Consider the following 24,197-nt stretch of genomic DNA (forward strand, 5'->3'; position numbering starts at 1 on the left):
CCCTACCAGTCCCTGAGATGACTGTACAAAGTCAACTCTCTAGCTGGAAAGTTGCTGCTTGCACACGCTACTCTACAGAAACAGTGTAGCAGTTAACTTTCTGTGGAAGGCTTTTTGCCTACCTTGCTTACATCATTGTAAGTGATGTCACACATGTATTATTAACGTCAAGGAAGGTAAAACAATGACTTGAACATTTAGAGATTTTACTCAATCTCTATCACGTGATCATCTAGCAAGCAAGTCACAAGTGCTTCAAGAACAAAGAACAAAACAACTACGCACCAGTTTCTATATCAAGTTATTGTATGTCCTTAGTTGAGTTGTAACTTTGTAATAGTTCTTCAAGTGTAACTCCTACTTAGCTTACATAGAAGCAGTGAGTAGGAAACCCTTTTGTAAATCTTAAACCCGTGTGTGTTTGAGTCTTGGCTAAAGTTAGTCGAGTTGTAAAGTCTTTGTAATAGAGTTATTACAAAGTGGCTTGTGATAGAGTATTACAAGTTAGTGGGGAATTAAGAGATTAATTCCTAGGTTGCATAGGTTGTAATATAAAAGTTGCTTAGTAGTGAAGTTAAAATCCTACAAGGGTAGGTTGTAGTTTTTAATCCCGTTGAGCTGGGAATTTTCCACGTAAAATTCCGCTTGTCATTTACTTACTGATGTGTGCGTATATTCTAGTGGAACTGATAGATAATCTGGTTCTTTATAGAGTTTGGTGGACCCTTATATTCTATCAAACTCTTCATGAAAGTAGTTTCAATCATCTCTTTACTTTGCACCATATTTCAAAAAAGTTGTAAGTGCTCCTTTTCACAAGGCTATAAAGATACTCACTTTTTATCAAGAAAGTTAAGTCAGAACTTAAAAATACTTAAAGTTGGTAAAGTTAGAAGAAACCCACTACAGTAAATAATTAAAGTGGTAAATTAGAAATACTCATTATTTCAAAATATATTGTACTAAGTCATGCAACTTGTTGTTAACACTAAGTGTCTCAGTATTGATTTATATATACTGGAAATTTGGTAAACTAATAAAATATGATTATGTTGGATTTTGTATATAGGGGTTTTTAAAATATCTTTCTTCCATAACTCTATGTGCTCCTTTCACGTTTTCTTCTTGAACCATGAAGAAATAAAACGTTATTGGACTGCACTGAGAAGCAGTGTAATTACATCACACCAATTGATTTCAATTTCAAATAAGCTCAGAATATTAATTGACTAGTATTGGGAATGACTAAAGCTTGTGAAAAACTTCCCCTGTGCACAATTGTTTCAATCTGTCCCCTGAAAGTTAAATAGGAAATACTGTTGAAGATAGTACACAAAATTTGGAGAAGCCTCTACTACCAACTGGAGTCACAATTCGGTCCAAAATGGTAACTGTCTTTGCATCAAAGTATCCCATGTCCGTGGCTTCCGATGAAATGGCTTTATTACCTCTACCATTACACCAGCAGTCGATAATAAAGGCGCCTCGCCCACTAGAATATGAACATTCACGTTGTAGAGGGTCTGTTTTTGCTGCTCTACATTTCTCCCTCTTATGCAAAAGAAACTGATTAGACCAATCAAATACTTCACTTTCCTGAAGAGAATGAACAGTTGTCTTTATCCACCATTTTGTATCTTCCACTACACCCTGTAATGAAGAGTATAATAATATATGAGGAATTAAGATATAAGTCTGGTTTATTGAACAAAGCAAACAAAACTTTTGAATCATTTGATGCATAGGGACTAACTCAGTAGAGGTAAGGTAAGCGATTAAAAACAATGCAAATCAAAGGACCTAGGAGATTAACAACTTGGAAGAAGCTTACATGGAAATCTTGGTCCAATAAGAGTAGAGAATCCTTCAACCAAATGGATGAATATCCCTCAAACTGTTTAATCCATTCAAGTCCCAGGTCTTTCCTAAGGGAGACTGCTAGAATAGCATCCCTGGTAAGTAGTATAGCATTTTCATGAGAATAGGAGTTGAAAAATAAAATAAAAATCGACGAAATTGTTCTTAAGCATTCTTCAACACAACATGAGAGCAAGGTGCAGCTAATAGTGCACACAAAATTTGTCTTTTTACCACAGTAACCTCCTAGCTGCATCCATTCAAACTATCTACATTTAGCGCCATCAGTGAGAATTATTTGAGCTGCAACTCATGAACAGATTTCAACGGCACCGATAATCCACAACCTTTATTATCTTCACCATAGCACCTGAATAGATAGACAAATACTGAGATTCTTTTGTACAGGTTGGGAGAAAGGAGGGTCAGATATTAATACAACAAAAGAAATCGGGATACTTACCTAGGAAATAAAAAATGTAACCACAGCCATCCAAAGACGGAGAACAGACACGTTTAGTTTCTCATTGAGCACCCTATAAGCTTTGAGTTTTTTGATCATTTGTATGTAGACTTCAGAGATAGCTCAGTGACCAACCAAGGCCTGAATGGGAATATTCTCTTTTTGGACTTCCAGTAAACTTGATTGAAATTCTAAACTTTAGAGCAACCTTTTGCAATGCATTTGAGTCATTATTGAGCACTAGTTGAAGAGAGTAAGAACTTAGAGCTGAAAGAGTTCAGTAATGAGTCTACAGCTGAAGATCATATCCTTCAACAAAATTCAGGCCAGAGTGCACTTCAACAACCACGGATTCCAATTTTGCTCAGGAAAGGCTGCCACATCGGCTCGTATACAAAACAAACGTGGTGGTTCCTCTGTGGAAAGGAATGCCAAAAAGAACTTAACAATGGACAATCATCGATCTCCAGATTCCGTAATTTGGGCATGTCATCTAAGAAGTCCAGATGCTGTAGCCGTTTGCACTTCACTAGTCCAATTTTATCATGTTTACTAATAAAAACTCGAAAAAGCTCACTGATACAAGAAACTTAAAATCAAAATACACTTAAATCAATGGTTTGAAAATAATCAAGTTGATTATCAAAGTAACCTAAATCCACTTCCTTTTCCTTTTCACATACCCAAAAAAGCACCATAGTTAACACAACTGCAAATCATCACCTTTGACGTTTCGTCATAGGAATCAAAGATCAGCTCATCGAATCAATCTAAGAGTGAAATGGCATTCTGAAGTGTGAGTAAATAAGTGCTAAAAGTTTAAACTGTTTGGTGGAGACAAAAATTTCTGTTTATAAGAAGAGGCAGGTGTAGCATGTACACTGTGCAGGAAAGGCCTCTGATATCAAATCCTAGTCCAGGATTTTCCACATACAAAGAAATAATGTCTCTAATCCAGCTTCAGCCAAGTGCAAATTTAAGGGGGGGGGGGAAACAGCCCGGTGCTCACGATCACGCAGGATCCGAAGAAGGGCCGCACCCTATAAGAAATGCAATTTCCCTTCCCAATCATGACACTAAATCACATCTAAGAGAAGTCTTTACCAGTCTACCATTTTGACAAAGTCCATGCTGTTGTTTCAACCATGAATCTGAAACACAGGAAATGATAAAAAGTTAGTTTTGGCAAACATTTCATTCTAGGAGAATGGAGAAGCAGATCATTACAAGTGGCAACCGAAAAAAAGACGCTATAGGAGAAGCAAGACCTGTTAAGATGAACAGATACTGCTAAGGGCGTTTTAAGAGCCAATAAAGCACTCTTTGCTGTAAGATTCATGATGTAGCAGTCTTTCTTTTTTAATTGTTAATTCATGGAATAGCTGTCTTTTGTAACTTTCTTTGTTGAAATCCTTCGATCATGAAGGTTTTAACGAAAGGAGAAATTATAGTAACAACAAGCATTTGCCATACATATATAGTTCTACTGTCTAAAGCATGAAAAAAAATCCAACATAAAGATTATTCTTTTATGAGTATATTAAGAAACTTTATATGGATTTCTACAACATATGAGACTTGGGATTGTTCCTTGAGAAAGGTAAAAGAGATAGGTAAGGAGGATGATTTTAAAGCAGCATTTAGGGTAAAAAAGAAGAACTATTTCAGAGAAAAAAGTATTGATCTAAAGCCACCATTTGCAATCTTTTATGAACAAAAACTTACCTTGAATTTGAGCTTTGTGCCATCATAGTCTCCAAAGGCACCACTGTGCATAATCTTCCAATCTGTGCCCTGAAAATTAAATAGGAAAAAGGAAATACTGTTGAAGACAGTCGGCAAAATATGGAGAAGTCTCTACTATCAATGGAAATCACAAGTCGGTCCAAAATGAAAGTTGTCTTGCATCCAAGAATTCCATGTCACCGTTTTCAAGTGACAAGAGGGTCATTTTTTCCCTATCTACATTTCTCCTTCTCTTATGCAGAAGAAACTGACTATACCAGTCATGACATCTAAATATAGCACCATCAGTGACAATTTATTTGAGCTGCAACTCATGAATAGCTCATAAACAGATTTCAATGGCACCAACCAACCATACCCTTTATTATCTTCCCCATACCACTTGAATAGATAGACTAAATACTGAGATTCTTCTTTTGTACAGGTTGAGAGAGAGGAGGGTCAGACTAAATGATAAACTGAAGAAGTAAATAATTTATCTGGTCCAAATGCCAATACTCATTTATAAGCTTTAAAATGCTACACGGATTATCTGTGCATAAAATAACTTCAAAAACAAGCTAATTTCCTATTACAAGGAATAAAAGCAGTTGCCTAAAAAAAAAGAGAAAAGATAGAAAAGAAAACCAATGACCCAAAAACAAAAAGAGGTTTTTATTTTGCGACAAGCAGTTGAAGTATCACATGAGGACATATTCATCATTTGATGCATTCTTTAGCAGAAATACTTAAAATAGGAGGGAGACAAGTATGCATATATGGAGCTCTTTGAACCATAAAGAGACGAGATTGTTCCTTTCATTTGAGAGATTCTACAAGGCAAAGATTCTGTCCTCAACAAAATTCAGACCAGAGCGCACCACAAATTAGACAACTCACCACAGATTCCATGCTCAGGAGAGACTGCTGCAGCAACCTTTTAGCATGATATTTGATCTAGTCAACTATGAGAAAGAACATAAATTTTCATAATTAAACCGCAACTTTAAAGAAATATAGATATTCTTTGTTTGATGAAGAATTTGAAGAACGACAATTGGTCCGAACTGGTCCAACAGTTTAAAGAAGAAGAATGCTGAAGGGAAAGCACAGATCCAATTCACTGATAATTTTGCATTTTGCTTGATGTCAACTAATTACAAGAAAAATGCTTGATTTCTTTTTGGAAAAAAATTTGACAAGGAAGAAAAAGGATTGATTTTTTTTATTTTTTTTATACGGAAGAAAAAGGATTGAAGTAAGGTAACACTGGTCTGGAAATGTAGATATTCCTGATTTGATGAAAGAGTTAGAAGAACAACAATTGGTTTCAAGTGAGAGGGCAAAATGCTGAAAGGAAAGCACAAATGCAATTCACTAATAACTTTTGCATTTTTTTTGATGTCAAATATTTGTAAGAAAAAGGATTAAATTCTGGAATGCTTTGGGGAATGAATAGTTTTAAAAAGAATAAAGGAGCAAAGGAGAATGGTGAGAGAAACAATTGACAAAGAAGAAGAAAAATTGACTCAGAAACTGAAAGAAAAACAGAAACTTACGTAAGTTCTGACTGGCCCTCTTCCTACTAAAGATAATTTTTGGAATATGGGAAATATTGGACCATTGGGAGTTTGGGCCACTCCGATTGGTGCAACTTTCTTCTAACTGTGGGCAGCCTTCAATTCTCAGGCGCCATAATTTGGTGAGGCGTCGCATGTCATCTCCGGATGGCAGATGCTGTAGTTTTTTGCAGTTTGATAAATATAACTCTTCCAAAGAAACAAGGTTGACGAGCCGACCCGACAGAGCTTCTAACAATGGACAATTACTGATCTTCAGTTTCCGTAATTTGGGCATGACACCTGAGAAGTCCACATGTTGTAGCCGTTCGCAGCTCCGTAGTGTTAACATTTCAAGAGAAGTAAGGTTGTCAAGACTACGAGGAAGGGACTGGATTCCGAAATTACTTATTACCATCTCTGTTAGGGCAGAGAGTTGCATAAGCTGATAGGGCAGAGAATCCCACTTCACACGTCCGTACACCGTCAATGTACGAAGGGACGATAGCTGCTGAATGCCATTAAACATCAATTGGAATGCCTCGAAATCCACCAACTCTGACAAAGGACCAATAAACAATGCCCTTAACCCAGTGAGATGATGAAGATCCCCTGCGGGTACACTATTCAATTTGGAACACTGTAATATATTTAAATATGAAAGTAAAGGCATTTCCCACAAATGTAAAGGCAAGGAAACTAAGTTGCCACAGTAGTTGACCCGCAAAAATTCCAGAGACCGACAATGCTCTAGCATTCCACTTGGTAAACTGGTCAATCTATCACAACCCTCAAACTGAAGATTTCGGAGGGAAGTCAAATGATTCTCTCCACTGGGAACAGGAACGGAACTGAAATTGGTGCACCCTTCAATCTCTAAGCTCTTAAGAGAATGGAGATTGTACAAACTTTGTGGCAATTCACGAAACACATAGCAATTTAAGACCGATAGATGCTGAAGAGAAAAACTGTTGTTGTGTAACATCTCATCTGGAAGACAAGTGAGCTCTTTCACATTACGGACAGTAAGCTTTACGAGAGATGTCAAGTTGCTGCACAAGCTAAACAATGGCATTTCACTGTGAACTCCTTCAATGCTTAATTCACGTAGGACTTCAAATTGATTTGGAGTACTTTTTAACCGTTGACAGTTGCTAATGCTCAACTTCTCAAGCGCAGGAAACATTCTTACTCCAACTCTTGTTGGCATCAATTCTACTCCCTTCCACTCAGTGAGGCTAGGCATATCCTCCAATACTAGCTCTTTAAGTGATGGGAACACTTGGATATTGGCGTTATTGCTGCTTGATCCATTATTGTTAAGCTCAACACCATAAAATGTAGGCCCAATGCATTCCAGCTGATCGAACTCTGCCAGCTCGAGATGCCGAAGGAGTTTCAGTTGGCCAAGTGATGGAATTTCTATGCACTTTCTGCAACCAATTAATTTCAACTTGACCAAATTTGGTAGAAATTCTTCATTGAACAATGAAGGAAATCTACTCCCCAAATAACTCCTCACTTCAAAGGATTTCAAGTTAGGATGCGGTCGAAGACCATCCAAAACATACTCATCACTGATTTCACATCCACGATGGGACCATAAATATGCCAGCTTGTAGATATTTGGTTTCTCTAGTAGGTATGCTCTTTCAGCTTCTTCTCTATTACGGACCAAATGTAGACCCTTGATCGTCAATTTACCTCTAAGGTTTTTCAAATGACCTAATTCTTCTATTCGGCGACCTTTCTCTACACCCACATTGAAATGCTGTAGCGTTTGAAGACAAGTCAATTTCCCTATGTTAAGTATCTGAGAGCGATTAGAGTTGTAATATATATGTCGCAAACTTATCATGTGTTCCATCTCATATGGAAATCCCTTGAGGCCATAGCAGTCATTGACTCTAAGTGTTTGCAAATTGTAGAGCTTGCAAATGGAGTTGGGCAAGGCTTTGATCTTAGTGTCGGAGAGATCGAGATATCTCAAGTATATTAAATTGCCTATTGAGGCTGACAACTCCTTGATGCCTGACTTGGACAAATTTAAAACTCTCAAGAACTGAAATCTCAATAGCATATCTTCAGACATATCACTGCTTTTCCAGAACAACGTGCATAAACGTCCAGGCTCATTAATCTTCTCTATTTGATCTCTTGGTGAGTTCCATCCAAAGTATCGAACTTGAGAAAGATTATCTCCACCATCCGTCTTCGCATCAAATAGTTTAGATTTTAAAATATCTTTAGCCAAATCATGCACAAGATCATGCATCTTACAATGTGTTATATTGTTGTGCTCATCTAGCTTAACATCTTGCAGCAAGGAATTTTGCAACAAAAGTTCAAAAAACTTGTTACCAGCATCTTCCATCACAGTGGTCTTTTGACATGGACGAAGAAAACCTTCTGCCATCCAGAGTTGGATTAGTTGGTCCTTTTCAAACTCAAATTTTTTTGGAAACATTGCAAAGTAAGCAAAACATTTTTTCAAATGTGGAAATGGTAGATAATCATAGCTGAGTTTTAGGATTTTCTTTATCCTATTTTCCCCAGTATCATCTTCACCTGCAACAAGGGGGTTGCCATCAAGAATTGTCTGCCATTCATGTTTCTCCTTATTGCGTAATAGGCCTCCCAACACACTTGCTGCCAATGGTAGACCTTTACACATTTCAACAATCCTGTTGCCCAACAAATGCTCTGTAACCTTCCCATCAACAAATGCTCTTTGTTTGAAAATGGACCAACAATGATTATCTGCTAATATTTCCAACATATAAGGATCTGTTGCGCCTACTGAGGATGCCACCTCATCCCTACGAGTAGTCACGAGAATGCAGTTTCCTCTGAATGTATTTATTCCACTCAGAGTGTCCCCAAAATCATGCCACATTGTAGGGTCGACACGCCACAAATCATCCAGGACAAGCAAATACTTCTTCCCTCTCAATTCATCTTGTAGCTTCTTGACTATTATATCCCTGCTTCGGACCTCAAGTGTCCTTTCTGTCAATGATTCGAGCATCAATTCAAGAAAGCTCTTAGTTTCTAACATTTCAGGTAGACACAACCAAACTCTCTTTTCAAACTGTTGCTTGATCTGTTCATCATTAAAAATTATCTTAGCGACAGTTGTTTTGCCTGAACCTCCCATACCGACTATGGGAATGGTGCACAGAACAACATCCTCTCTCATGTTCAACATCTTCTCCTTTATTTCAGCAACATCCTTGTCTCTACCAACAACATCAGAAGCAACTACCACAGAATCTGTTTCTCGAATTGGTAGTATTTGCCGAGAAGGACCTGTTGGGGGTTGGAGACCGTGGTCTTTGGCTAACTTATTGATAGCACTCAACTCTTCATTGATGTTGTTGATTTTTCGAGACATTTTGCATTGTAAAACTGTATTAGAAACGAAGTTACAGACCTTTTTCATCGGTTTGTTCCGGATCTTCATCACTTCTGCTTTGAGAGATTCATATCTGAATTCGTCAAACACATTTTCAGCATCTTCAGCAACTCTCTCAAGCCTCTTGAGCCATTCTTCCACAGTCTGATCCTCAACTTGTCGTTTTTCAGCATCATGAATGAAAGCTTGTATCATCGTTACAGTTTTTTTCAGCATTTTGAGATCATTCTTGCAGTTCCTTAAACTTTTGACTTCCTCAATAGTGAGAGAAAGCAGCTTCTCAAGAAAAACTTGAACAGTAGCACCAATTACAGGATCCGCCATTGTTGCTTTGCTCTTTCACAAAATTTTCTTCCTCTATACCAAAGCCTTCACAAAGTTATTCTGAAATCTGCTTTGCTAGTTGCTTGTAAACCACTCAAATAAAGATACTCCAATATAATTCATAGGCAATAATTCAAACAGTTTTTGTAGCAATGATTAACACTTTATTTATTTTAAATAAATATCATTTAAATATGGTTACCTCCTAGTCCTAAGCCATTAAATATTCTAATCAATATCCTAATCAGTTACAATTTTTTATTTCTCTCTCTACTTTGATACATTCCATTTTCTTCCCTCGTCCCATTAAAATTTCCGATATCCTCCTCCTTCCACCGAATTTGTGCAAAGTCCACATAAGAGATGCTGGTTTCGAATTGTAAATCTAGGTTTTTGTTTAAAGATTCAGTACGTCAATTTCCAGTTATTTCAAGAAAGAAAAAAGAGGAAAGAGTTGGTTAAAGCGCCAAAATTTTGAAAGAAGAAAGCTTTTATATATTTGCTCCCTCTGAGCATCTTCCTCTGAATTTCCCCATGGATTGCTGGGGTTCTTCTTGTTCACTGCATCGGCTATGCATAACTGTAGATAAAAAAAATCTGCATCCGAAATTTCAATTCAACCCCAGAGAAAAAAATCTAATAATTTAAAGGAATTTTTATTGCCAAACAACTCAGAGTGAAATTTCCACGAAGGCGGCGCGTTTTTACTACCGGCTTCCGGCGGATTCGTCGGAAATTAGGGTTTGTTCTTGAACAAAGACGATGGAGTTTGGGGCTGAGTAACTTGATTTTCTGTTAATATACTTCAATGTATTTTCATGTATTTCAATGTATTCATTGTCTTTTTTTCCATTGTAATTCAATATATCTCGTTGTATTTCATGTATTTTATTGTATTCACTGTCTTTTTTTCTCATTGTATTTCAATGCATCCCGCTGTATTCTATGTATTTAATTGTATTGACTGTCTCGATATATGCCATGAATGTATTCATAAGTTTTTTTAATTAATATAATTTATGTATTCAGATGTATTATATAATTTCTCTGAAGATTGCTATATTTTTTGGGGTATTTTTCAGTTGAGAATCTTTTTTATAACTGAAAATACAAATTTTGTGTGTTATAATTGAGTTTGTTGAGTTATATTAGGAGTCTATTATGCTAATTGATTCATTTTCCGTTTTAAAAACAGTGTAATCCCCTATTTCACGCCGTGAATACAGTCGAATACAATAATTTGTCCAGCTGTAATCCCATGTTTTACTCCATGAATACAGTCAAATACACTCGAATACAACAACTGATTAGTTGGACTTCCCTGATTCACGCTTATTTTTGCTACTATATTCATGAATACAATAGCTTAAATATATCAAATACATCGTATACCACATAAAAGGTATCTATAATCCGTAATATAGCAAATGGTATCTATAAATGGCTAATTACTATTAAAAGATAGTGCTTTATGAAAATTTAAACCTAGCCCAAAATTTACCTGGCTAAGATAGGCTGGGTCAAGATTAACCAAATTATCGGTCATAGCTTAACCCGTCTAACTTAACCCAACTTTCTATTCTTTATTTTTGAAGATATCTGTCGTAAACATTCTCAATCAATTTTTTTTTAAATAAGTCTTCAAAGTGTAAGATGTATATATATTACGTAATATGTACATATGCTGTGTACTTTTTTGTACCAGTGGAGTACCATGAAATAAATTTTATAATAACTCTAGTTTTCTTTATGTCATTTTATGTCCAAAATTTTGCTTCAATTTTTTGAATATATAAATTTTATTTTTAATGACTATTAGTAAAAGGAAAGAAAAACAAATGTTTACTGCTACTACTTAATAGTTGTTTGAAAAATCATACTCGACTATATTAAAATTATATTTTCACATTTACTTGTCTATTATACTAAATTAAGATAAAGACAATTTTTTTCTTCTGTTGTACCCTTATCATTTACTACTCATCCCCAAATTATTTTTTAGACTTTTGGAAATGCTATCATTATTATGAGTAAAATTATAAATTACATACTTCATTTAATTTTTCTTAAAGAGAGTACAAAATCAAAAGTGGACAGCTAAAAGTGAATGGAGGGAGTAAAACTTTACTCATCTGGTCCATAATAAAATATTTATAACCAAAACCACCTACTCAAAAAATTAAAAAAAAAAAAAAGTAAAAAAAAAGACAAAAGGAAAAGGATGAAATGCAAATCGAGAAAAAGAAAAAGAAAGATGAATTGGAAAACAAAGCTGACCAAAACTATAAAAGTTATACACAGGTCGTTTAGACCTTTTACTCAAAGTTTTCATCTTTTACGCTTTATTTCATATTACTGTTGTCTTTTAGAATTTTTTTTTGTTTCTCATTCGGTATTCGGTACCCACATTAGAGCCCGACTATATTCGGATTCGCACTGCATAGGCCCCATTCGGAGAAAGCGCTCCCATCCAAGGGTCTTTTAGAATACTTGGATTGCTTCTTTCAACAATTATTACTCTTAAAGATAGGGAAATTTTCATAAAACACTATCTTTTAGTAGTAATTAGTTATCTATAGATATCTTTACTGTATTACTGTATTACGGATTGTAGATACCATTTGCTATATTTCGATGATACAATTTCCAAAGGAAAAGTTGCAGAAATTGTGAATTTGCTCGTTAAATAGGATGTTGTAGTCACGGGGTTATGTTTGGGCTGTGTCACGGGTCAACTTGAGCTACTGGCTTAATGGTGGGTCAACTTGGGCATTGCCCATCTTAGCCCATCAATAAAATAGATTTGGTCAACCCATTAAATTTTGGATGGGTTGGACAGATCAAATGAGTTTGTGCTCAAATTATCACCCCATATATTGACAATAAATGTTTACAAGAAAATTTTGAAATTCTCCGATTTCATTTTAAATAGGTAACCACCAAGAAATAACCTTAAGACTTTTATATTATACATCATGCGTCAAATATTGATTTTTACCTGAAAAATACTCCCTATGTCCCAACTTAAGTGCGGAGCTTGAATTTCAAAAGTCAATTTCTTAATTTTGACTGTAAATTAAGACATAAAATCTTTAAATTTTTTGAAACAAAATATATACATTTGAAAACTACGTAAAAGTATTATAAGTTACAATAATTAACAATTCAAAATATCTAAAAGACATATGAAAAAATTACAGCCAAATATAAACTTGTTTGACTCTCGAAATACAAACTCCGTCACATAAATTGGGACGGAGGGAGTAATATATTGAGGCATTAATGGGCAGAACTTTACATTTTCATTCAATGTGTACATCTTAGATCTTGGTTATGGACAATACTATATAACTATTTACATCTGTGGACAATGCCTAGTCGCTAGTGAATTAAGGAAGATACAATGTACAATTTGGAGAAATATGGAGCTTAAATATTAATTTGCCAATATTACAATCCTATATTTTAAGGGGTTGTTTGTTTGAAGGGATAAGATAATAATCCCCAGATAAAATGTGGGATTATGTTATATTATGTTTGGTTAAAACTTTTGGCTACGGTAACCAACCCGACATTATATATATATATATATATATATATATGTATAAGTACCCGAGATTATTTATACTATATATATATATTAACTATTTACATTAATCCCTTTATTACGACCAAATGAAACGTTGAAGTAATCATACGGCTATAAATGGAAAGAGGATAGACTACTTGACTTAGGAGATAGGTCAATTTACCAAATTTCCAGTTTATAAAACTTAATTTAGAAGTTTAGAGGACGTTTGATTTGAAGTATAGAAAGAAATAATCATCGTATAAAAGTTGTATTAGTTATCTAATGTTTGGTTTATGTTTTCTATTCATGTATAGCTATTACTTATATAAAGTTATATATCAATTTTAATATTGTCTTATACCTCCGGCTACATGGAATAATAAGGCATGAATAACTTATATATATAAAACATCCAAAAGGACAAAACTACCCTTATCTTTTTGCTAGATTGTTAGGGTATAAACGTAAACTCATTTTTTAGTTTATAGAATTACACATATTTTAATTTAAATAGTATTTTATGTATCTAATGTATAGTACAATACCAAACACCTAACAAAACTAGCGAAAGTAAAGCTATGCACGGGCCCAAGCTTAAATGAATAAATTGACATAAATCAAGCTAATCTATTATTTGACTTTATATTCCATAGATTAGGTATGATCAACAAATTTTATATTAATTTAAGATATGATCATGAGGAAAGTCAGGTTAATATCAATGTGACATATTCCTTTTTATCTTTTATAATTTTGCAATAGAGTTGTGGAATTATGAAGTTAATATATAAGTGTGGCAAGGGGAAAATGGATAAGTACCCCTGATTTATACCCGGAATTCCAACTACATACTTTTTCTTTGCGGGAATCCTATTACTCCCCTACAGACCAGTTCCTAAAAGATTGATGATTGATGTCCTAGTTGAGTTGTAACCTTGTTATTGTACTTACCATATCTCCTAAATCGCTTATCTAGAAGCATACTGATTAGGAATCCTCTTGTAAATCCGTAAACTCGTTGAGTTTATGTTGTGACTAGATTTAGTCATAAGAAAAAGTCTTTGTAATCGTAGTTATTACAAAGTGGCCGCTTGTGGTGATAGCATCACAAGTTAGAAAAAGTCTCTGTAACTAGGATAGTCACAAAGTGACTTGTGGTAAAGGTACCACAAGTTAGTTGAGTAAATTATTTGCAATAGGAAGTATTGTAAAGTGGCTTGTAATAGGTAAGATTACAAGTTAGTGAAGTTAAAAACCTACAAGGTAGGTCGTGGTTTTTTGATCCCCTTGTGTGGGATTTTTTCACGTAAAAATCCTCTACGTCATTTACTTACTGCTTTACTAAGTGCTCTCAGAAGAATTTTGTAGAGGACCAGGTACTTTACGATTTGGTGGATCCATACAATCTAACATACTCAATATTAATTTATACAATATTTGATTGTTACTTTTATTTTTTTTCATAGATAACATGTATATGTTATGCAAGAACTAAAGTTAACCCTTATGATTGTAACAAACTTTAAACATATATATTACTCCATACATTAAATACAAATTTATAATATGCCAAATTAAACATTCCACATGAAATAATTTGTGTACTATAATCCTTCATCACTATATTATAATACCTTGCATTATTAATTTTTAGAGGTTGTTTGGTAGGAGGTATTAGAAAACATAATGTAAACATTAGCTTTGCGTATTATTAATTCCTTATTTGGTATATTTTTCCAATTTGCGTATTACTAATATTTATATTAGTTATACATTCTATGCGGTATTATCCTAGGTATAACTAACACATAGTAAATCATGATATTAGCAATGCAAGGATTTTTAATACTTGCATAAACATAGTAAAGACATAATTGCCCCTCAAATCCCTCAAAACCTATTCCAAATACTTTCCGCCATATTTTATAGGGAGAATTACACTCCTTATCACTTGGCTCAATAGCCCATCAAAAAATAGCCCACGTTTGAAGCCCTTACCCAGTATGGCCCAAGTTGTATATAATGTAAAAATTACTATTCACCTATTAGAAAAAAAATAATACATAAAAGAAGTAGTTTTTTGGAGTCATGAAATCACTTCCTTCGATGGAGTGGAAAGAACTGTGTTTGCACTAAAGAGATTCACTTGGTAGGTTGTTGGATCACCAAACTAGAAAGAAGGTATTGGCATGGTCTCAGTCTTATCCTCATTCCATGCATAATTCTCATTCCGATGGTTGATTAAAAACTTGAAAAATAGAAGTCACCATTAAAGGTGTTTCAAAACTTCGATTTCAGAAATTTTATTTTTTGACTTGTAGTTGTTTGGATTGGGTGTTGTCCCAATTGATTGGAGTTATCAATAGGAGTTCAAAAGGTTTCTTTAATGTTAAATGTTTCCGTTGTTATTTTCAAAGTTATTCTTATTGTGATGAGTTGTTAAGTAGAGGTTGGCCTAGTTCCACGATAGGCGTCATCACGACGGCTGATTTTGGGTCGTGACAATATTCTACTTTCTTTTTATTATTTGCAAAGGAAACTTTTATTGACTCTCAATTTGATCGGAATTCATGGGTCTCGTGAGTATATTTATTGACCTAATTAAATTCTAAGGAGAAGCTTTAAGTTATATTTGTCACTTAAGTATGAGTTTGTTAAATTTTGCTTCGTAATTTCTACAATAGAATGTGATTTTCCAAAACCTTTTGACTAGCTTGGACCACAGGATGATTCTCAAGGTAAGAGCATTCGTGCTCTTATTAACTGTATATGAAGCTTACTACAACTTAGTAAATGAGTCTAGACTGTCAAGTTTTCTTTTGTTTGATTTTTCTATTTTTCTTATTATTTTTATTCTTATGGTTATGGATATTTTCTCGTTAGTTTAAAATTCTATACATTTAACCCGTCTCTTTCCTCACTTTTTGTCGCAATCTCTCAAATAGTATATGTTCGCCGCCACTAACATAAGTTGTATGAAATTGAACTTTTGGCTCGCTATATACATCGCACATATAAGAGAATAACTTAATAATCAAAAGGGTAAAGTGACGCGGCCACCGTTCTAAGATTATTTCTTAATTGGCATATTTTGAGACATGTCATGAAAAACGACTATATATTTTGTTGTTTAAAGTTAGATAGTAAGTAGATATTTAATAGGCAAAATACATAATTTACCCATCGACCTTGCAGCGAAATCCCTGTTACACACCTCATGTTCACGGAAAACCTTTTACGCACTCAACCTTTCAAAAGTGTGTCTAAGACACATCACTTTTGTGTTTGACCAATTTTTCAGATAAGGTGAAAGTCACGCCCTAATAGGGTTGTGACACATGTCGTTGAATTTAAAAAGGAAAAATAATATTAGAAATTACAATTAAAACACATTTTCTTCATCTTCTCATTTTCTATCTTAAGCATTTTTTCACTTCGTTCAAATAATAGTTGTACCCGTACAGAATTCTTCTGTTTCTCATTACGATCTCTATCATCATCTTAATTCACCTTATCAATTCTCCTATCCTATTGAAATCCCCATAAATGATATTTTTTGTCGAAATAGTATTCTTGCTTATTTCGATGATCCTCGATACAACTGTAATTCATCACCGTCGCCTTTTTGTCATAGGAATCAAAGATCACCTCATTGAATCAATCAAAGAGTGAAATGGCGTTTTGAAGTGTGAGTACACTTTTATTTACTTAATTATGTTATTGGACACTCAAATTTTCTTATATTTTGCCTACCCCATATATCCCGCAATATACCAATATATCAAAGATGAGGCCTAAAGTTTTGTTTTTTCATGAAGTTGAAGTCAAATGATAGATGATTATCAGTTTATAGTAACTCCATAACTTTTCCCCCCTTTTCATTGCCTTATCTCAGTACAACTCTTCACAATATGATTAAAAATTGATTTCACCAATATGATAAATCAGCAAAGGTTCACGTAAAAGACAATTTTGAACTTAAAGATTCAGTGCGACACGCATAAGGATAGCTAAAGGAATATATTCCAATTATTGTCTATGTTTTCTCCTTAGCGGGTCAACTATATCATAACACCAATGGATAACTTGTATGAAAATCTTTATCCAGATCTAGTAGGCCGATACTCAATACAACGGCACCTCTAAAAAGGGAAAAACTGAACTCCAAATTTTGCCACTCTTTCCGTAACGGGTTCACACTCGAGCGCATTAAATTTTCATAGCACGGTGTAGAGAAGGCTACTAAAATGACTGGGATAAGTTGCAATTCTTCCCTCTTTCTTTGAAGGGGGACTGCCTTTTAATGGTACTAACACTGTCAGTTCATTAAGTTTAGAACTATCAACTATGCAATGATAAGTTCTGCAAGTTTAAACTGTTTGCTGGAGACAAAAATTCTGTTTATAAGAAGAGTAGCATGTAACTGTGCAGGAAAGGCCTCTGATGTCAATCCTTAGTCCAGGATTTTCCACATGTACAAAGAAATAATGTCTCTAATCCCGCTTCAGCCAAGTGCAAATGAGTTTAAGAAATACAAATTCCCTTGCCAATCATGACACTGAAACACATTAAGAGAGGTCTTTTCCAGTCTACCATTTCAACAAGGTCCGCGCCGTTGTTTCATCCATGGAGCTGAAACATAGGAAACAGTAAAAAGTCAGTTTTGGCACACACCTCATCCTCGCAGAATGGAGAAGAAGCTCATTACAAGTAACCGCAAAAAAAAGAAAGGAGAATTTTAGGATAAAGCCAAACCTGTTAAGATGAACAGATACTGTTAAGGACATTTTAAGAGCCAATGAGGCACTCTTTGCTATAAGATTCATGACATAGCAGTCTTTTGTAACTTTCTTTGTTGAAATCCTTCAATTGCGAAGGTTTTAATGAGAGGATCGGAGCAGTTATTCTGTGCAGTGAAAGTAACGAGAAGTGTGTCATACATTAAAAATAAAGTTCTACTGTCTAAAGCATGAAAATAGAACCAGCATTGCAAAGACATATTAAATTATTCTTTTTGAGTATAAAGAAACTTATATAGATTTCTACAACATATGGGATTAGGATCTAACGCTTGTATACTTATATACTCAGCACCTCTTCTGTGTTTCGTGGATGTGAGATTCGCCAAGGGTGTCACAGCAAACAAAACTTTTGAATCGTTTAGGATAGATTGATCAGGACTAACTTTACACAGGTAAGTGAGCAACAAAAACAAAGCAAAGGAGATTAATCTAAAGGGAGCTTACATGGAAATCTTGGTCCAATAAGCAGAGTAGGCACCGACCATCCATATCCTTTATTATCTTCACCATAGCACTTGAATAGATAGACTAAATACTGAGATTCTTCTTTTGTACAGGTTGAGAGAGAGGAGGGTCAGACATTAATACAACAAAAGAAATGAGAAAACTAGGTGGAGTTTAAATATTGTGAGATTGCAATAAACAATCCCTATCCAAACTTTAGACTTTAGAGCGACCTTTTGCAATGCATTTGAGTCATTGTTGAGCACCAGTTGATTTATAACTTTGTAATTATCTTACAAAGTTATATGACTTTTGTGTGAAAAAACAAAGTTATATGACTTTAATGAAAAATTATCTTAGTTATATTACAATTTATGAAATTAACCCAAGGAATAAAAGCAGTTGCCTAACAGAAAAGAGAGAAGATAGAAAAGAAGACCAACTAGCCAAAGACAAAAGGAGGTTTTTGAACCATAAAGAGACGAGATTGTTCCTTTCATATGAGAGATATGAGAGATTCTGTAGTCTTTACCAAATACTCATGAAAGAGTCCAGTAATAATTCTACAAGGCAAAAGATTCTGTCCTCAACAAAATTCAGACCAGAGCGCACCACAAATTAGACAACTCACCGCAGATTCCATGCTCAGGAGAGACTGCTGCAACAACCTTGTAGCAGAAGTTGCTGAAATTATTTAGTTCATTTATAAAAACTTTAGTACTAAATAAACCGTAGTTTTTTGTCCTGAATAAGCTTTTTCAAAAACTTGAGCAGAAGATGCTGAAATTATTTAGTTCATTTGTAAAAACTTCTGCACTGAAAACTGAAGTTTTTTTAGTTTTGTCATAAAGCTTTTTCAAAAACTTCAGCAGAAGATGCTGAAGTTTTTTAGTTCATTTGTAAAAACTTCAGCACTATATAAGCTGAAGTTTTTTAAAAAGCTTTCTAACGTACTAGATAAATAATCAGATTGCCAACAATATCTAAATCATAAATTTTGGAAACAATAAACGTGAAAAGAACAGAATTATCATTGTTTACTAACTTACGTACGTGGAAATATTCTCAAATTATTGTCTACTAACTTACGTAATTATTTATAATTTATTTTAAAATAATCTGATAAACATATTTATGACAATCATCTCATGAACTAAAGTTTCATAGCAGCACCAATAGCAGCAGAAGAAAGAAGAAGAAAACGAAGGAGGAGAAATGGGGCTGAAGTTATTTAAAAAGTGGATACAAGTTAAGACTTTTTTAAAAAATGAGTGTAGGTTAAATGGGGGCGACCAAATAAGGCACCCCGTGCAATTTTTACTGTAGTCACGGAGTTATGTTTGGGCTGTGACACGGGTCAACTTGGGCTACTGGCTTAATGGTGGGTCAACGTGGGCATTGCCCATCTTAGCCCATCAATAAAATAAATTTGGCAAACCCATTAAATCTTGGGCGGGTTTGACGGGTCAAATAAATTTGTGCTCAAATTGTCACCCATTTATTGACAATAAATGCTTACAAGAAAATTTCAAAATTCTCCGATTTCATTTTGAATAGGTAACCACCAAGAAACAACCTTAAAACTTTTATCTTATACCTCATGCGTCACATATTGATTTTTACCTTAAAAATACTCCCAATGTCCCAATTTAAGTGGCGGAGCATAAATTTCAAGAGTTAATTTTTTAATTCTGACTGTAAATTAAGACATAAAATCTCTAAATTTTTTGAAACAAAATATATACATTTGAAAACTAAGTAAAAGTATTATAAGTCACAATAATTAATAATTCAAAGTATCTAAAAGACATATGAAAAAATTACAGTCAAATATAAACTTGTTTGACTCTCAAAATCCAAACTCCGCCACATAAATCGAGATAGAGGGAGTAATATATTGAGGCATTAATTGGAAGAACTTCACATTTTCACTTAATGTATATATCTTAGATTTTGGTTATGGACAATACTATATAGTAACTATTTACATCTATGGACAATAGCTAGTCGCTAGTGAATTAAGGAAGATATAATGTACGATTTGGAGAAATATGGAGCGTTGTCACGACCCTAAATCCAATCCGATCATGATGGCGCATCTCGTGAAGACAAGGCCAGTCGACTCACTTCCAATTCACTTTAAGCAATTAAAATAATAACTACTAAGTCTTTAATCAGAAATAAAATCCCAAAATAAGCATTTAACAGTATAATTTACGGAAATAAAAGCCAACACAGCCCGACATCGGGGTGTCACCAGTCATGAGCATCTAAAACAATACTACCAGTCTGAAAGTCTACTCCACTACTAAATAACTGAATCAGAAAAGAAATAAGATAGAGGGAGGTTGCACTGGGCTGCGAATCGCCAAGCAACTACCTAGTAAACCTCCGAAGATCTGCTGGAACTGTCAACCCTCAGTAGCAGGACCTGTAGCGCCCGAATTTGCATATAGAGGTGCAGGGAGTAACGTGAGTACTTCCAACTCAGTGAGTAATAAGAATAAATGAAGACTGAACGATACAAAATCATGTTAAACACAACATTTAGCTATCAGAGGCATAACAAAATCAGTAATACAATTTAACAATGAAATCTCATAAAAACACCTTTTTAAGCAGTCAACAATAGATAGGAAAAACAACTAGAAATGGTAAACACATAAGAACTGCCCCTCGGGCACAATAACATCAAATCAGCCCCTCGGCAATATCACAGAAAATTACCAGTCCCTCGGGCTATATCTCATGTAATAATAGGTACCCGCGCTCACTGGGGGTATGTAGACTCCTGGAGGGGCCCCTTACGGCCCAAGCGCAATATCAAGCCATCTCGTGGCATCATAAACAGGCTCTCGGCCTCATATCAATATCAAGCCACCTCGTGGCGTACAATCTCAGACCCTCGATCTCATTATTATAATTAGTGTATCACTGCTGCGGCATGCAGCCCGACCCAAAAGTATCCTCACAATACAGGCCCTCGGTTTTACTCAGTCAGAATCTCATAAGCCCTTCGGGCAATAGTAAAAATATGCAGCTCAGCTCAAAATATCTTTAAAACATCATTTAAGGTTTCTAAAACAGATTAACATAGCTGAGTTTTGAAAACATTGAAAGATGTGGCATGACTGAGCACAAGTACGAAATCAAACAGTGAGGAAAATATCATTAACAATCCCCTAAGGGTTCAAACAGTTGGCACGAAGCCCAAATATGGCATTTAGCCCAAAGTATAATAATATCAAACAATTAGCTACCAAATATATAGAAAAATAGTCATTCGGGATGGGCTAAGTCACAATCTCCAACGGTGCACGACCCCACGCTCGTCATCTAGCGTGTGCGTCACCTCAACACAGTCGAACGTTGTGTAATCCGGGGTTTCATACCCTCAGAACAACATTTAAAATCATTACTCACCTCGAACTAGCCCGAAAAGATACTCTGCAACACGCTTGTCTCTCAAAACCAACTTTTAAGTGCTCCAAATCTACCAAGTTCAGATTTTTATCATCAAATTATGCTAAACGAATGAATTCCAATTGAAAAATATCGATTTTAAGTACAAAACCCGAAATCCGTCAAAACCTGACCCCCAGGCCTGCGCCCTGAAACTGGACAAACTTTATACCAAAATGTTCTTCATCATCTCACGAGTCCGTACATATAAAGAACTCGAAAATCGGAGTTCGTTTGACCCCTCAAATCATCCCTAGAAGGTCTCATAATCTCAAGCCCTAACTCCACCTTTTTCTATTGATTTTCATGAATTAAACACTGATATTTTGTTACTTAATCACAAATAATCGAGTTTTAGGGTCCAAAATCCTTACCTCAATGAAGAACAATGATTCTCTCTCTTCAAAATCGTTCAAAGCTCTTTTCCCGTTCAAAAATAGTGTAAAAGGGTTTAATGGTCACGGAGGGTTTATTTAAATACTGTTCACATATTTTACTGTTCACCCGAGTTACTGTTCACCCGAGTACTGTTCATGCTGTTGTGAAAAATGCAGCAGCTTTTCTTCTAGTCTAAATTGGTCCGTTAACCTTTCGAGATCCACCCGAGGCCCTCAGAAATCTCAACAAATATACCAACACGTCCCATAACATCATTCGAATTTCGAACTTAGTCGAGCCTTCGAAACACCAAAAAATCAACAACAAAATGCCAAAATCACATCAAATTCAAGCCTATGAACTTTGAAATTCCTATATTCCACCAACGACGCCGAAACTATCCAAAACAACTCCGATTGACTTGAAATTTTGCAGACATATCCAAAATGACATTGCGAACCTGTTCCAACTATCGGAACTCCATTTCGACTCTGATAGCCTATTTTCCATTGTCGGCCGGAAATCACCAAAAACTAACTTTCACCAATTCAAGCCTAATTCTACACCGGACATCAAAAAAAATATTCTTGACACACTCTTAAGTCCCAAATCACCTAACGAAGCTATCCAAGCCATAAAATCCGCATTCTGAGGTCATTTACCAATAAGTCAACTCTCGATTGACTTTTTTTTTAACTCTAAAGCTACTTTTAGAGACTAAGTGTCTCAAACCTTACTAAAACCATTCTGGATTCGATACGACCAACCCGATACCACATAACATGAATAACCAAAGTATAAAGAAGCAGAAATGGGGGAAAACGGAGCAGTAACTCATGAGATGACTGGCTGAGTCGTCACATCCTCCCCAACTTAAACAAATGTTCGTCCTCGAACGTGCCCAGAGTTGTTTCAAAAGCTAACCAACTGCTGAATAACCTTACCATGCGCATACTCGGGGGTGATCCCACATCACCCTATCTCATATAGGTCCGATAACACAATGTAACTGAAATTTTTCACAATCCAACCTAGCCCATAAATATTAGAACCACATTTCCACTTCTGAAATCATCCACAAGATCAGAATCGCACGTCTATACTCTGAATAAGTCCGAACAAGCTGTAATAACCCATACCTGCAACCTCGGGTGCAATTACATGATATACCACATAACTCAAACACTTGTAGCGATAACTTCTAATCACAGCAGCTACACAAACACCCGAATACCGATAGAAAACCTCTTATCAACTAGAGTCTCATTCCAACGCTTCCATATACTGCCAATGATAAGTGAAGCACGCAGTAAACCATAACCTTCTCTCAGATCAACCATTCATAAAGCCTCTTCTCCTTTGGCAAAGACTATAGCAAAATTTCTGAGCCGAATCTCGATATTATCCTTCCAACATGTTGAAATCGAATCTGTTTGATCTCATCTAATTCAACACACTACTCTGGTGACATGACACATCAATACAGGCTAAAGCCACAACTTGTGAAATCCGCGCACCAATAAGCAACAATCCGAACATACTCAAATCATGGAAATGACTCAAATAAAAGAGTTGTACCGCAAGCTCACCAGTACCACCACAACACAAGGCTGAGAACCCGTCTCACATCATAGAAACAGAACACACGAATCTAACCCGCAAGGTCATACCTCCACATAACTTCACTGCAATGCGTGATCCTATCCAAACGCTGCTCCACATGAAACACCTCAAGTCACTCTGCTCGAAATTGACGACCACGCGCAATTAATGTCTAGAACCAAAGCAAATCATCATAACCACGGTGAAGCAAATACATAACACCACATAAACCCGAAAGGACATAACCGATACGCCATCTACCGAGTAATATCCAGTACTCTTCCCACTCGACTTCCACTATGAACCCCAATGGATCTGCACCATACGTGCCTATAAACAACAATTCATAACGCCTCGCAAAACTGAAAAGTAACTCATAGATCACCTCAGAACACTAATAATCTCAATAACAATCGAATCAACACATCCCTCAACGATACAATTCAGAGCCAACCAAGTCGACTCAAGTTAGAACACGCATCCACTCTGGCCTACCAACGAATCCCTTATCAAGGAAACCCTGAAGTTGCTCCTTCAACTCCTTTAACTCTGCTGGTGCCATATGATACGGTGCCCAGTACCAAATCAATACCAA

At 35.4% G+C, this 24,197-nt stretch overlaps 1 protein-coding gene across 10 annotated transcripts; it reads right to left on the minus strand.

Annotated features, from left to right (window-relative positions):
• Positions 1-1,172: 1,172 nt before the first annotated feature.
• Positions 1,173-10,070, minus strand: LOC107786887 (putative disease resistance protein RGA3). 10 transcript variants are annotated; one of them, XM_075254115.1, is made up of 8 exons: positions 5,605-10,067; positions 4,946-5,010; positions 4,046-4,114; positions 3,425-3,471; positions 2,321-2,461; positions 2,092-2,227; positions 1,832-1,952; positions 1,173-1,650 (listed from the first exon to the last, which is right to left on the minus strand). In XM_075254115.1, exons 1-2 carry the CDS (start codon positions 9,341-9,343, stop codon positions 5,003-5,005), a joined length of 3,747 nt encoding a protein of 1,248 aa, XP_075110216.1. In that variant the 5' UTR covers positions 9,344-10,067; the 3' UTR covers positions 1,173-1,650; positions 1,832-1,952; positions 2,092-2,227; positions 2,321-2,461; positions 3,425-3,471; positions 4,046-4,114; positions 4,946-5,002. The 10 variants fall into 10 exon arrangements, with proteins under 10 accessions (XP_075110216.1, XP_075110215.1, XP_016463889.2 ...); XM_075254114.1 differs by having other exon boundaries at positions 2,321-2,736; XM_016608403.2 differs by having other exon boundaries at positions 2,321-2,896.
• Positions 10,071-24,197: the final 14,127 nt, after the last annotated feature.

This window comes from Nicotiana tabacum, chromosome 5 (assembly GCF_000715075.1).
Source record: "Nicotiana tabacum cultivar K326 chromosome 5, ASM71507v2, whole genome shotgun sequence".
NCBI classification, from domain to species: domain Eukaryota; kingdom Viridiplantae; phylum Streptophyta; class Magnoliopsida; order Solanales; family Solanaceae; genus Nicotiana; species Nicotiana tabacum.

What these genes read in the sequence shown, in the direction of transcription:
- LOC107786887 (XM_075254113.1), bottom strand. Translation starts at nt 9,343, where the DNA reads ATGGCGGATCCTGTAATTGGTGCTACTGTTCAAGTTTTTCTTGAGAAG.